The sequence below is a fragment of the Thyridium curvatum genome (genome assembly GCF_004353045.1).
Source record: "Thyridium curvatum strain D216 chromosome Unknown NODE_3_length_876553_cov_77.224826, whole genome shotgun sequence".
Taxonomy (NCBI): domain Eukaryota; kingdom Fungi; phylum Ascomycota; class Sordariomycetes; order Thyridiales; family Thyridiaceae; genus Thyridium; species Thyridium curvatum.
In genome coordinates, this window is record NW_022156758.1 from 625248 (window position 1) to 638815 (window position 13568).

General features: G+C 52.9%; 6 protein-coding genes across 6 annotated transcripts; 2 read left to right on the forward strand and 4 right to left on the reverse strand.

The window, feature by feature from the left end:
- Nucleotides 1–549: 549 nt before the first annotated feature.
- E0L32_000890 (uncharacterized protein) lies at nucleotides 550–2072 on the reverse strand (the record flags this gene model as incomplete). Its single annotated transcript, XM_031143813.1, has 3 exons — nucleotides 550–1351; nucleotides 1433–1740; nucleotides 1794–2072. The coding sequence occupies 3 exons, from the start codon at nucleotides 2070–2072 to the stop codon at nucleotides 550–552; spliced, it is 1389 nt and encodes a 462-aa protein (XP_030994424.1).
- A 919-nt stretch (nucleotides 2073–2991) lies between these two features.
- On the reverse strand, nucleotides 2992–3357 carry E0L32_000891 (uncharacterized protein; the record flags this gene model as incomplete). The annotated part of the gene is made up of 1 exon (XM_031143824.1): nucleotides 2992–3357. The coding sequence occupies one exon, from the start codon at nucleotides 3355–3357 to the stop codon at nucleotides 2992–2994; it is 366 nt and encodes a 121-aa protein (XP_030994425.1).
- Nucleotides 3358–4668: 1311 nt separating this feature from the next.
- Nucleotides 4669–6446, forward strand: E0L32_000892 (uncharacterized protein; the record flags this gene model as incomplete). The annotated part of the gene is made up of 4 exons (XM_031143834.1): nucleotides 4669–5018; nucleotides 5075–6007; nucleotides 6064–6192; nucleotides 6272–6446. 4 exons carry the CDS (start codon nucleotides 4669–4671, stop codon nucleotides 6444–6446), a joined length of 1587 nt encoding a protein of 528 aa, XP_030994426.1.
- A 174-nt stretch (nucleotides 6447–6620) lies between these two features.
- Nucleotides 6621–7457, reverse strand: E0L32_000893 (uncharacterized protein; the record flags this gene model as incomplete). Its single annotated transcript, XM_031143845.1, has 1 exon — nucleotides 6621–7457. The coding sequence occupies one exon, from the start codon at nucleotides 7455–7457 to the stop codon at nucleotides 6621–6623; it is 837 nt and encodes a 278-aa protein (XP_030994427.1).
- Nucleotides 7458–8514: 1057 nt separating this feature from the next.
- Nucleotides 8515–10158, reverse strand: E0L32_000894 (uncharacterized protein; the record flags this gene model as incomplete). The annotated part of the gene is made up of 1 exon (XM_031143856.1): nucleotides 8515–10158. One exon carries the CDS (start codon nucleotides 10156–10158, stop codon nucleotides 8515–8517), a length of 1644 nt encoding a protein of 547 aa, XP_030994428.1.
- A 1124-nt stretch (nucleotides 10159–11282) lies between these two features.
- On the forward strand, nucleotides 11283–13150 carry E0L32_000895 (uncharacterized protein; the record flags this gene model as incomplete). Its single annotated transcript, XM_031143867.1, has 2 exons — nucleotides 11283–11716; nucleotides 11779–13150. 2 exons carry the CDS (start codon nucleotides 11283–11285, stop codon nucleotides 13148–13150), a joined length of 1806 nt encoding a protein of 601 aa, XP_030994429.1.
- Between the last annotated feature and the right edge of the window lie 418 nt (nucleotides 13151–13568).

The window sequence follows — 13568 nt, forward strand, 5'->3', positions numbered from 1 at the left end:
GATCATTGTTCGCACCACTCTTCTAAACGTCAAGGACAGTTGTGGAGCCAGCCCAAATTGTATCCAGATAGCGAACAAGCTTTCATCCAATAGATCCAAGCAGTTCCAATATGAATGTATCGAGATGTGCGATCTTCTATGCCCATAATTATGGCCAAGGCACAAGCGTTTTGAATGGAGTTAGTGGACGAGATTGTAGTACCATAGCCAACTCTTTCCCACTCAGACTATTGGTCGCTATTCGTCGTAGGGGCATTGGGATTCCGAGTTTGACGTCAAATCAAGCCAATTCTACAAGATTGAGAGCAGATTTATTATGTGGGAAAGATCGTCAATTTGTTACAGGACAATGACTAGAGCTGAACTTGATTTCCTGTACAGGCAACGCTTCAGATGATGGAGCCCTTCCCATCGCTCGCACTCGGTGCCCCGTCTTGCCTCCGTCACCCCTTCACGTCAGCCGTCAGCTTTTCTCGGTTTTTCTCTTTGTGATTGACATGGAATACTATTTAACAGTGTTAAATAAACGCCAATATAGACTCATCAGTTTTATCGAGAAAACTCGAACGCATATGCGGTATATGCGTCCTTCTGGTAGATGGGGAACGACAGAGTGTTTCCACTGTAAGCATGCCCGTACGAGCCCAGATCAGCCGGAGCATCGAGCCGCGCGTAGTGGTCGCCTGAGCTTGTGAATCCCCACGTATGGATGTTGAGAGTCCCACTCTGCGGTAATCCGACAGCAGCCAGGTTCTGCAGCTGAATGTTGAACGTGCCCGTGGCAACCCGTGACCCGACCAAAAGACGCACGGTCGTGTCCGACACAACAGCATAGACCTCGCCACGCAGGTCGGCAGTCGGGGACGTCTGCACACGCGTCCCAGTCATGTTCTGCGCGTAGTACTTGTAGACCTGCCACGACGCCGTCGGGAAGTACCCGCCCGCCGTGGGGTTGTACGCGTTCGCGGCGCCGGGCTTGCTGATCAGGCTGGCCATGAAGTCGTGTAGCGCGTAGCCGGAGAGCCAATTGCCTCGGAGGCCAAAGGCGTTGACGCGCTCGAGCTGAGCGATCCACCATGCGCTGCCGGCGGCAAACTCCTCGTCGAACACGGCGTACTCGTTGATGTTGATCGTCCGATCTGTCGCGAGGCCCCTGCTGCTGAGGATGCTCTTGTAGTTCGCGACAGAAGACTGCATGTCCCCACCGCCTCCTTCCATGTGCCAGCTGTACTGCTGCGGGGCGCTTTGGTTCTGCGCGATAAACGACGACCAGTTGGCCCACCAGGAGTTGGAGTTGCTTGGTCCGTTCGCGAATGAAGGACCGGAGATGACACAGCCAGGGAGATCGCGTCTGGAGCCAAATCTATTAGTACACATATGTCTGACACTCCACGAAGCCAAAAGTGTCGAGTGACTTATACGCTGAACTCACTGCAGTCGATGATATGTTCTCCCCCACATCTGGATGTACTGAGATTGTGGCCTGTTCCAGAAGATGCTCAAGTCTGGCTCGTTCCAGATGTCGATTACCAGGCCGTCATTCATATTGTTCTTCTTCAGGTCGGAGATGAGCTGGGTGAGGAAAGTATCATAATCGGTCCAGTCCCCATTGTCGCCAGGATACACAGCACTCTTGGACTGCCCTCCGTCGGCGCCCCAGATATCATGAGGAAGCAGAATGAAGGTGCCTCCATACTTGCGTGTGGTCTTGTAGTTGCTTAGGGCAGACTGAAATCTGGTCTAACCTTCCGAATTAGCACCAAGAGACTTGTTCAGAGATTTCATGACCGTACCTGGTACCCCTGCCTGGAACCGATCCATCCCCGGCCAGGAAGTTGAGCACCGCCTGCTCTGCAGTACTTGAAGGCAATATCCCTGAAGAAGACATCCGGGATCTGGTTCTGGTCTTCTGGAATACCGTACAGGATTCCAGACGCAAGCTGGTGCGGCGACCCGGTAGAGACATCAAGGCGAACCGAGGCTGTCCCCGAGACACTTGCACGCTTGTCTAAGACGGCGTAGGCAGTAGCACAACTCGTCAAAGAGAGCAAACAACAGATAGAGGTGAGCATTGTGGCAAGCGTACAGCCTTGATACGATTGGAATTGTCCTTGGTTAATCTCCAGTACCCGTCTAGACCCGCTGCAATCAACACAGGCACCATTCTCTAATTTATATCCCATCGTGCACGACCGTTTTAAATTTGTTGATCTGAGCTCCCCTCTTTTACCAGGGCCATGGACATCAACAATGCAACCTCAAAGACTTATCCGGCGCGTCTTTCGCCGCTTTTCTCCAGATTCTACGGGGTTGACGGAGGCGACTGATGCGGGGTTTGCGGGGAACGTTTGCGATGAGTCGCGGAATATTTTTCATTGACCCTAGCCAAGCATGGTTTATTTCACTAGTGAGGTCAGTCAAATGTAGCACAGTCAAGCCATTGTGTGAGCATCCTTCCGATGGGCAGGCTGCTCCGGTGGGCCTTACTGTCATCCAAGCTCTCTATTCATCTTTGAGCCGACAGCGATAGACGCAGGTCCCTCTCTCTGAATACAAATTTCGATACTATAGGTGTTCGCTACTCCTCGTGTGTAGCTTCTCAGCGAACTTGACACCTCCTTTCCGACAATCGAGGCTGCAATAGTTTCGAGTCATAGGAAAACCGTCAATTCTTTGTAATGTTGCTTTATAGATCTCGTAGTTTGTGAGGACTTATGATGGGAAAAAGCTATCGTGTCACCTCGGGTGATGAAATGGTGGTCACGCAGAATGGAGGAGGGAGCTACCGGCGATGAGGCTACGTGATGCAACTGCCCTTTCAGTGTTGCGAATGGACTGCATTCTCTTGCACTTAGTTTGAGCTGTCTAATGTTCCAATTATTGCGCGTCTAACCAATATCAATTAATGCTTAGCACCTGTTTCTCTGGCAACTCAACTTCCTTATCGACTTTGCCCGACTCATTCATTGCCTGCGCTCCAACTCGCTAAGGCTATGCGCCTTCGCTGCTTGATGCCTCGGCCTGCTTCGTCAGGTCAAACTGAGCGGCGCTGAACTCGGCCATGTACTGATCGAAAGTAAAATCCATAATCTCAAGGATGTTGCCCCACGGATCTTCGACACAACATGTCTTGTACTGGAACGCAGGCATAGTGGGGCCAACTCTCTTCCCGCCGTACTTAACCAGCTTCTCGCAAAGGTCGTCGACGTTGGGCGTGGTCACGCCCAAGTGAAAGAATCCGCCTCTGTTGAAATCCCGGGCGAAGTTGTACTTCTGTTCTGGTGCGGGCTTGGGATCTTCGAACTCGAACAGTTCCAAGCCGGTACCTTGGCCCGTGCTCATGAAGGCGACACGCATCTTGGTTAAGTTTTGGGGGTAGACTTTGAAGACAGGTAAGTCTGGCGCGGCCGATTTATCGGGCACCATGATCGGGCCGAGCTGCTTCATCCCCAATACCTCCGAATACCACCCAACAGCCTCTTCAAGGTTCGGCACGGAAAGGGCAACATGGTTTATGGGACACGGCGCTGTCTGCTGTATGATCAGTCTCTTGACCTAGACCTCTACGGAGAGAAATGGAAAGATTCTCACCGTCATTCTCAAGATCTAAGTCGCGGAGGATTGGTTCTATAGTTGCATATTTAGATCAGGGATCAAGTAGCTTTCAAGTTCCCGGCACCACTAGTGACATATATATGCGGCCTCCAACCAAGCGACCTTTGACAAGACATGATCGACTTCCACTATCCTGAGATCGTTTCTCGTATTCCAGGGAGTGGAGATGTCTAAATGATGACGATCTTCTTGGCGCCGTAGATAGAATCTCTTTGATCAAACAGCGGTCTTCCTAATTCCTTCTTTCAACACAGTTGTCTGATAATCTTCAAAGGTTCAAAAACGCATTTGAGCTCGGGAAATGCTCGGTGTAGTTTAAGAGAGTCATAGTTTTCGCCAGGACCATAGCAGTCCGGTATTCCTTCAGGGTACTTATAGCCTAAATTTAATTCATCCAGGTGCACTCCCTTCCAATCTTCATCACAAGGTCACTCTCCGCTGTAAGATTATAGTGCACTTTCCAAAGTCGCAGCTGCTGGACCTAACCGTTAACTGCTGTCAATCAGGTAGCCATAGGACCAACGTTACGAATTCAACTGTTTTTGTCCAGACCCACACTGTCAACAATCCTCCGAATGCGCCGGAGTGTTGTTTATATTAAGCTTACTTAAACTTTGTCAGCTTCCCCCGCTGAGGTCTGGGTCACATCGCGCGCGCAGCGAGATAGATTACTCCAGATTGCTACAACCTTCCCTTCCCGGATCGTCTCGCGTTTACGAGCCCGCAGCTGTGATGGGTTGGTTTTGCCATGTCGGATGTCCGGGCGGAACCAATGGCCTCGAACGGTTTTCTGAGTCCTACCTGCTACTGGACAACAATTCACTAATATAAAAGGATCCTTGCTGCATATCTACGTCCTTGCAATTAACTGACTGCCATGTGCGACGGACAAACAGATGCACCGGACACACCGGGACAGGCTTCGGATGCCTTTCCGCGGATCTCAAGCGCCTGCGATTTTAGTTATAAATCCGTGGATCATCAGCACTGTACCACTCCGAGGCTTTGCTATTGGAGATAGAGGCCATTGACGACGGTGACACTCAATGCAAAATGTCTTTCCAATCGGTATCACGTCTAGGTCTCCCCGCCCTCGTGTTCACGGCTGCGGCCCAGGGAATCGCCATACCTTCTCCGCCTACTTGGCCATCTGGGCAGTGCACCGACAAGTCGCTCACGATACCCAGCTGGGTTATCGCGGACTACAAAGTTTCCGCATCGGGCACGGTGACTTTTGGGATTACCAATCGAGCAGCCGACTCCCATGGAACCGTGACCTGCGCCAAGTCCCAGCCATGTACCGTCGCCGGCAACTCTCAACTTGCTGCCGCCGTGTCGGAAGGCTCTTCCGGCCCAGTGGTGACAATTGAAGAGTCCTGGACCTGTAATGATCGTGAAAAAGCGTAAGGGAATGCTTCTTTAACTAAACAGAGCGAAACAATAAGCCTAACGAGTGCAGTCTCACATTCAACGCGACCGGCAGTGCAACAGTATTCTCCCTAGAAAAGTCATCCTCTGGCGACGCATCCTCGCCCATCACCTACCTCACCTACGCAACACTAAGCGAACCAGTACCGTTGACCCCAGTGCAACCAAGCCCTCCGCCCGGATATAGTCTGCCTACGTGCGCCGACGTGTCCAAGTCTCCGGCACTGTTCACCGTCACTGATATCTCCTTCAAGAACGTGACCAGGACTCAATGTAAGACTTGGTATGGTACTATCTTCTGTCTGGATCCGCGCCCTCCCACCGAAGTAGTTTACGCGGGTTTGTACCTCAACCTTACAGTCCGCAACGAGGCAATCCAGCACACTCTCTCTTGCGACCTCACGATGCCCAACGCCACCGCACCTGACGTGGTCACTCCCGTCCGGTGCACTGGTGGCAACTTCAACGAGATTGCTCTCGACATATCCATGGCGGGAACGCAGCCAGAGATTACCATCGCTGTGGATGAGATGTGGTATTGCCTGGAGAATCCAAACCAGAACACCAAGCCCACGGCGATCTTGGCAACGGGTGCCGCCCCGATCACGCTATCGTGCATCTCGAAGCCTGGCATTTTCGGCACGCCGGACGACGTCATCACGACATGCTCACAGCAATCCGGTGGGCCCCTGGGCATCAAGGGCAAGCTCAAGGAGAAGAAAGAGCAGCCAGCGTACTCCCTCGTCACAGCGCCGCCGACATCGGGAGGCTGTCTAGTCACGAGCCTGGTGAAGCCGGAGTGGAAGATCACCAACCCCAGTTTCTCGACTAACTTTGCAAAGTCGACCACCAACCAGAGCCTGTGGGAGCTCGGGGTCAAGCTCGGAACTCCCCGCTTCGAGCATTGGTTCTACGTGTTTGCCGGAGAGAACAAGTACCCCGGTACAGACGATCCTGACACTTGGTGAGGAAATTTTCAAGGCTCCAACATCTAGAGATGAGGCTCTAACCTTTAGATAGGTATCGATGTGAGTGGTCCATTCCTGGCGGTTGGCTACCTTGGGACTGCAAGGTTCAGTACAACTACCATACGACTACCTTGGGACTCGATGTCATCTGGGGGTGTGAAGAGAAAGATCCAGCGCATCCGTAAGCTCACCCCTGTTTTCCATTATCAACTTTGCTTTCAGTCTCAAGCTATTGGAGCAAGAACGCTGATCTGGTGCAGTCTGTTCTTCCACTCTACTGGCTCCATTGTGATGCCCCACGATCAGAGTTGGTATTGCGGAAATTCCAACCCCAATAGAACCACCTGCGCCTACCAAGGGTTATGGGAGAAGACCTTCCCAGTCCCACACATCACGGTCGGATTGACCAATGTCGAGCCGCCAAAGCCATGGTGAAACCCTATGGATATCTAGGTTTTGGCCCTAAATTGGTTGCCTGCCAGGGGAGTCCATCCCAGAAGCATTGTGACGGATATGATATCGCAAGGTTTTCATCAACTATTCAAGCGCAGTTGCAGCATATATAGCTTTGTTTTAGGTTACGCGTAGCAGAAAAAGAAGTGATGATGCTTACTCCTCCATCGCGTCCACTGGTACCCTTTCCTCCAAGCTTCGCTTTGGCCACACTATCCACTCACTCCATTCTTCATCCAGTGTTCTCTCCGCCAGTCCCATGATACTCTTGCTCCATCCATGACTTGCCCACTCCTTGTGCTCATAAGGCCAGCTCAGCGCGGCGAAGTGGGCAAGTATTATAATCGCTATGGGGTGACCAGAGTCAATCATGTCCAGAAAGACGCTCGGGATGATGATCGGCCAGCTCCATATGTGAGGCGCGGCATGGATGTCTGCAACTCGGCGGCAGTCCAAGTGCGTGTTTCTGAGACACTCGAGGCTGAGGAAAGTGGCTGACTGCGGATTGATCAACTCGAGTGATCTGGGTAGCTGCCGAGCGAGGTGCTGCAGCTTGTCCAGCCGGGCGTGAAAGGGGTTCGCTGGCTCCAGAGAAGAGGCCCGAGGTGCTGGTGACAGGGCAGTAGGTGCAGGCGAGAGGCTCTCCGATGCGCAGCGTAGCATGTTCCCGAGAGGCGCGTTTGTCAACCACTGCTCGAGAGGTTTGTAGTCAATTATGAGGCGGAGTCCTTTCAATAGCTGGAAAGACTGTGAGACATCATGCGTAGTAAGAACTGCAGCCGGCCTTGCCACGTTGCAGAGAGAGAGGGTGTAAATCAACGACGCGAACAGGAAGTAAGTCTCGCAGTTGTCCTCACTGAGGTCGTTGATCAAGGCCCGAAACTTCTCAAGTGCCAAGGTGGAGTAATGAGTCGAGATGACGTGATACTCAGCTCGCTCAGCTGGATGGAAGTCTGCGTAATGCAGAGCGGAAACGGCAAGTAGCCCGTGCATTATGAAGTCCTCCACCCTGTATTAGCTCGCCAGGTAAATAGACTGATATTGATACGGGGTACCCACATGGTCGACGGCTGCATCAGGCACCGCCTTTGTATACAAGTCCTCCGTAGCAGGGTTCCTCCTTAGGGCCCGTGAGACATGTGTATTAAAGTAGTGAAAGAGCTGAAGGCTCTGCATCCAGGTCTGTGCGGAGCAGCGACAGGCGCACGGGTGACCCGGGCCATGGTGCTGTTGGGGGAGTGATGGAGAATCTGGCCATCGAGTTACTACACAGATCAGGAATGATGTTTCAGGCATGATACGACGCAGACTTACCTTGATCATGCCGGCCTTGGCTATGAGAAGATCGCGGCGTGTCGAGGGCAATGGGTGCATGCGTGTACGACGACGGAGTTCCCGCTCCGACCGGCGGCGGTGGAGACTCGACACACGCAGTCGAAACCGATGACCCGAGTGCCGGGATAGGAAGCGGCGCTTCCTTTGGCCGGGTTACATCATCGTCCTGGAGAACCAAGCTGCAGGTAACCTGGTGACGGACGCAGTGCGAACACGGCCGACGTTCGTCACACTAGGAAGCGGTAAGCATCACCGTCCGAGGAGTACAAAATTGACTCATGCGACCCATGCGGGCGCCTCACCTTGACTCGTCTCCCTTTGCAGCGAAGACACCCTGTTCGGGATTTTCTGTGGCCTATCCGTTTTCCGGGCTGCATCGCAGATGCTCTCGCGCGTGAGCGGCCTAAGCGAAGCTCGGGTTCGTAAAGCGAAATAAATTGGGCAGGCAATGATGGGCGATGTGCGGGGGTGCCAAGCTCTTAGCGGATGGTAAGAAGCTGGAATCCGACATTCCTTGTCATGTCAGGGGTATGCTCGGATGCGAATGCGAACCCGGAGTACGAAGGCCGACCTAGTATTGCTCTAACTCGATGTGGACGCAACATCTTCGGGATTTATAACTCTAGTGTGATCGCTATTTCCATCTATCAAAATGTTCCATGCAAGACATCCCCAAAAGTAGCTACGTCTGTTTTTGTCATTCCAGAGATATGCTCTATAGGCTGCTGTTGTCAAATTTCATCCGCAGTTTCTCTCCATAACGTTGAATGAGAAATGGAACCGGGAGAAGAGCAAGGGCAATGAATGCGAGCAGGGAGTTGCCCCAGCCCAGACCCAGAGTGGCGTACATTTTAAGTGCACACAAGGGCAAAACAGCGCCCGCAATGGATCGTATGACCGTATTGGCCGCGAGCGCTGATGCAGAGTACAGGGAATAAGCGTCAACCAGGTACATGCTAACGGCCATGAAGCAGATGATGTTGCCTGAAAGGTGGTTGTCAGTACCGAAAGAAAGATCAGGGGCAGTGATATTTGTAACCATACCAGCTCCAATGACCGTCAGGCCTATGATCGGTCCCATCCAGTGCGTGTGTTTATCTGCAGTCCACCCGTAGATGAAGAATCCGACCGGCAGCAGTAGAGATCCCACAGGTAAAAGACCGAGCCGTACCTCAGGTTTAACGTCTCCAGTTTCGTGTTCTCTCTCCTTCATCACCTTGATCTTTCTAGTCGTGTCAACAGAGAACCAGGCCAAGCCGATGAAAGAGCCAACCCCGAGGCCAAGATAAACAAGCCCAACGGTGCTAGTACCAAATCCGTAGGCGCCCTTGAAGACGAACGTAACCGACGTGAACAAGAGGTAGAGATACCCGTAAACCAGCGCCATGAACAGCGCGAATACAGTACAGATGGGCGAAAAGATGAGCAGCTTCATTGGCCGGACGATCGCTCTCTTGAAAGTATCCTCCTTCGATAGGCGGGAATCAAGCTTCGAGCGCAGATCAGTGTTGCCCGTCTCCTTGATCAGCCGCTTCGTCTTGCGCTGCAGGATGACCGGGGCGTACGTCTCGCGCATCGACACAATCATCGCGGCCGACAGAGCTCCGCTGACAATCGCTACAATCCAGAAAACCCATCTCCAGCCCTTTTTGTCTGCTACCACGCCGCCAACGACAGGTCCGAGGATAGGGCCAATAAGAGGGCCAATACTGAAGGCCGACATGGCGATAGCCCTTTTGTCCTGGTGTATCATGTCGGAAATGCTTCCACCGCCGTTCGTGAGGGGACATGCGCCAAAGGTCCCCGCCAGGAAGCGAAACGTGACGAGCGCACCCATATTTGGAGCCAAGGCACAGCCGACCGTAAAAGCAAGGAAGCATAGGTTGCAGATGTGGTACACGGGCAGTCTCCCATAAAGCTCGGAGAGCGGCGCCATCACAAGCGGCCCTATGGCGAATCCAAGGACGTAGATCGATACCACGAAGGAAGCCAGCTCCTGGTTGCTCTCGCGGAAGTCTACCATGAGAGTAGGCACGGCCGGCGCAAATATGGACGACGCGAGCGGCGTTACGAACGTCAGCGCGCTGATGAGGCCGCAGTTGAGATACTTCCGCCAACCCGGCCAGTTGTAAGGGTTCTCGGGGTCATCTTCGCCATCCCACCAGACGACATTGGGGTCAACCTCTTGGCCAGCGTTGTTCGGCGAAGGTGTGTTGGTATTATCGGAGGACTTCACAGGCTTCTCAGAGGACCTGTCATTGACGTGCTGTTGGCCTTCTGGTATAGTCTCGGCGTTCTCGGTGTCGGTTTGATCGGGATATGTTTTAGCCAGCTCGACGTCGGTTAATTTGTCACTCATTTTGCGGATGCGTCCCGGCTGTGCATGGTGCAGATCGAGAGGACGCGGGAAATGAATTGGTCAGGTTCTCGTTGGATCGTTAATGAACAGACATAGAGAATAGAGGTCAAGGAAAGACGACAATACACAGGTCCAGATCATTACGACATCAACTGAGGGGATGACAAACGAATTGTCTGGGGCATCACACCCTCTTAATAAAGGTTCGTTACTTGGGTCACGTCTGTGGGTTCCTTTACGAATCCGAGGCTCAGACCCGAAGTTTGCGGTCCTAGCGCATCCTTGCCCGCTATCCGCTACGGCGCTAGGTACCCCATCATTTCCTGAAATGAATGGAAGTTGGCGGGGATACGAGTGCTACCCTAAACTCGAAAGTTCGCCGGGATTAGAAAATGGTGAAAACAAAATGTGTGGTGATTGGAGTCTGTGCGCCGCATATTGATGTAGAGCTTCCAAAGGCTCCGGAGCTCTTCAAAGCCTTTTGAGCTCTTGAACACTTGGAAGGTTGCAAGACCGACCCTCCGCTACATAATTATGCTTAGAACCTTGGATGGTCTGCATAGTCCAACCTCGCATGGGCTTGACCAGCCAATTTTCGATGCAAAAGCATAGTGACGACAGAGGGATTGTCCATCGGCTTTTAAATAACGTTCAATCAAGATGCTCCATAACCCTAAGGCTCTGTTGTTAAACTGATGTAGGAAGGAAGGAAGTTTATGTGTGGTTTTAGAGTCAAGACCTTCACATACCTCTGGTAACAATGGTTCCGCCTGTATTGCGCCTCAGATGATTTGCATGGGAATCCAATCCTTTCTATACTTACTGGCTGATTAGTCTCTTTGTATCATTGGACGGGAGATAAACACGGGTCGACTCCGGAAATGACAGAGCGGCATCAATCGCGGATAACCTCGGCGGCGCGGAGCGCGGCCCCACACGGATATTGGAGCGGACCGAAAGCCGTGTTGACCAAGGCGAAGATGTAACGAATTGTTTTTCACCGTCACAGCATACTGGGCCTTCTTTATGTAAACGCCTCATTCTCTATGTTTCAGGGTCGATCTCCCCATGATCATTTGTGAAAGCCCTCTCCACTGAGCCAGGCCCTATCTCTCATTCAGATCATGTCGCCGTCAGCTGTCCGCGTCGTGGAAGTGGGGCCGCGGGACGGCCTCCAGAACGTCAAGACCTCAGTTCCGACCGAAGTAAAGTTGGAATTGATTAGTAGACTGAGAGATACGGGTCTTCAGAGCATTGAGGTCACGTCAGTAGTGTCGCCGAAAGCCATTCCCCAGCTCGCAGACTGTCGACAAGTCTTAGCATCACCGACCGTGAAGAGACTTCGCCGAGAAGGTGCCAACCTACGCTTGCCCGTCCTTGTGCCAAACAAGAAAGGGCTCCAAATAGCCTTGGACTACAAGGTCACTGAGGTGGCCGTGTTTGTAAGTGCGACTGAGGGGTTCAGCCGCGCAAACCTCAACTGCAGCGTGGAAGAGGGCCTCAAGCGCGCGAGAGAAGTCGCATCCGACGCTACAGCAGCCGGGATCGCTGTTCGAGGGTGAGCAACCAATAGGTTATTGAAGTCTGCGTGCACAACTTGAGCTAAAACTCTACCATCAGTTACGTCTCTTGTATCTTTGCAGATCCGTTCGACGGCCCTACACCGCCTAGCGCCGTCCTTCGATCGGTTCAAGAGCTGGCCCAGGCCGGCTGCTACGAGGTGAGCTTGGGCGATACCCTGGGTGTCGGAACAGTGATAGAGGTTCGGAACCTCATCACCTTCTTGGCCGACCATGGTGTCAACCTCCACCGGCTAGCTGGTCACTTTCACGATACCTACGGCCAGGCTCTCGCAAATGTATGGCAAGCCTACCAATGCGGGATCCGAGTCTTTGACAGTAGCGTGGGCGGGCTTGGGGGATGCCCGTTCGCGCCGGGAGCAAAGGGCAACGTGGCGACCGAGGACGTCGTGTACCTATTCCACAAAGCCGGAGTACAAACCGGGGTCGATCTTGACAAGCTGGCAGGAGTCGGTTCCTGGATATCGCAGCAATTATCCAAGCCCAACGACAGCCGTGCGGGAGCTGCCATCGTGTCGAAGCGCAAAGCGGCTAGTGGCAAAGGCAGCGCGGTGCAAAAGAAGGCCAGCAAGCTTGTCTGGTCCCTAGAACGCGACACCGGACACGTTCGAGTCTACCGCGCCGGAGCTAACGGCAAGATTGTACTGAATAACCCCAAACAAGGGAATGTTCTCAACTCGCACACGCTATCACAACTGAAAGATGCGTTTACGGCACTGGAGCAAGACTCCACGATCGCGCGTATCGTCCTGAGCGGCACAGGCAAGTTCTTCTGCACCGGCATGGACTTGAGCCAAGCAGCCAAGGCGGCGGAGCAGGGATCCCATGCGGCATCTGCACTGTCACGGAGTTTGACGGAGTTGTTTGAACTGGTCGACAATTGCGCGAAACCTACCATTGCAGTGATCAATGGCCCCGTCTTTGGCGGCGGCATCGGGCTGGCATTTGCCTGCGACATTCGTTTGTGTCTCAGCTCGGCCACGTTCACACTCTCCGAGGCCAAACTCGGGCTGTGTCCGGCGGTTATCTCACGGTACGTGATACGAGAGTGGGGATATCCCCTGGCCCGCGAGGCCATGCTCACGACGCGAGCCGTCACGGCGGCAGAGCTCAAGTCGATCTTGGCAGTGCAGCAGGTAGCCCAAAGCCAAGAGGCGCTGGAGAACGGCTTGGAGAGCCTTCTGCAGAGCCTGAGGTTCTCATCGCCAGCGGGATCCGCCATGTCCAAGCAGCTCGTGAGGCTGGCATGGGCCCATGCTGGCTCTGATGAGCAGGAACGAAATATTTCTCAACTTTTCCAAAATATGCTCAAGGCCGGCGGAGATGGCCAACACGGAATTGCGGAGTTTCAGAAACGGCGTAGGGTGGATTGGGATTTGTACAAACAAAAGAAGACTCAGGCGAAACTGTAGACTAGATTCCATATCGCAGCAACTTGTCGTTCTTCATGATAATTCATTCACACAAGTGAACTCAGCCATGTCAGATTGGATGGTCGGTGGCGGTCCGCAAATGTGGACCCACCGTCTCATCTAGGAATGCCCCCGTACCTGTACAAGGTGCAGAAGCTTAGGAGCGGAACGGCATCAGACGATGTGGATCTGTCTACTCGACCTGGACAGAACCAAGAAAGACATTCATGATGATTGGGTCCCTCTCATCTTGTACAGAATATAGAGTACTTCGCGTTTCTCTTTCCAGAAAAAGAAAACCCCAAGAACCTAGTACTATGAGCACAACAAGAGCACCTACAGTGGTAGGGAAAGAGCAAAAAAAGAACGTACAACACCAGGCATTCGCTGGTCGTCACCGACCCAACTACTACTCCGG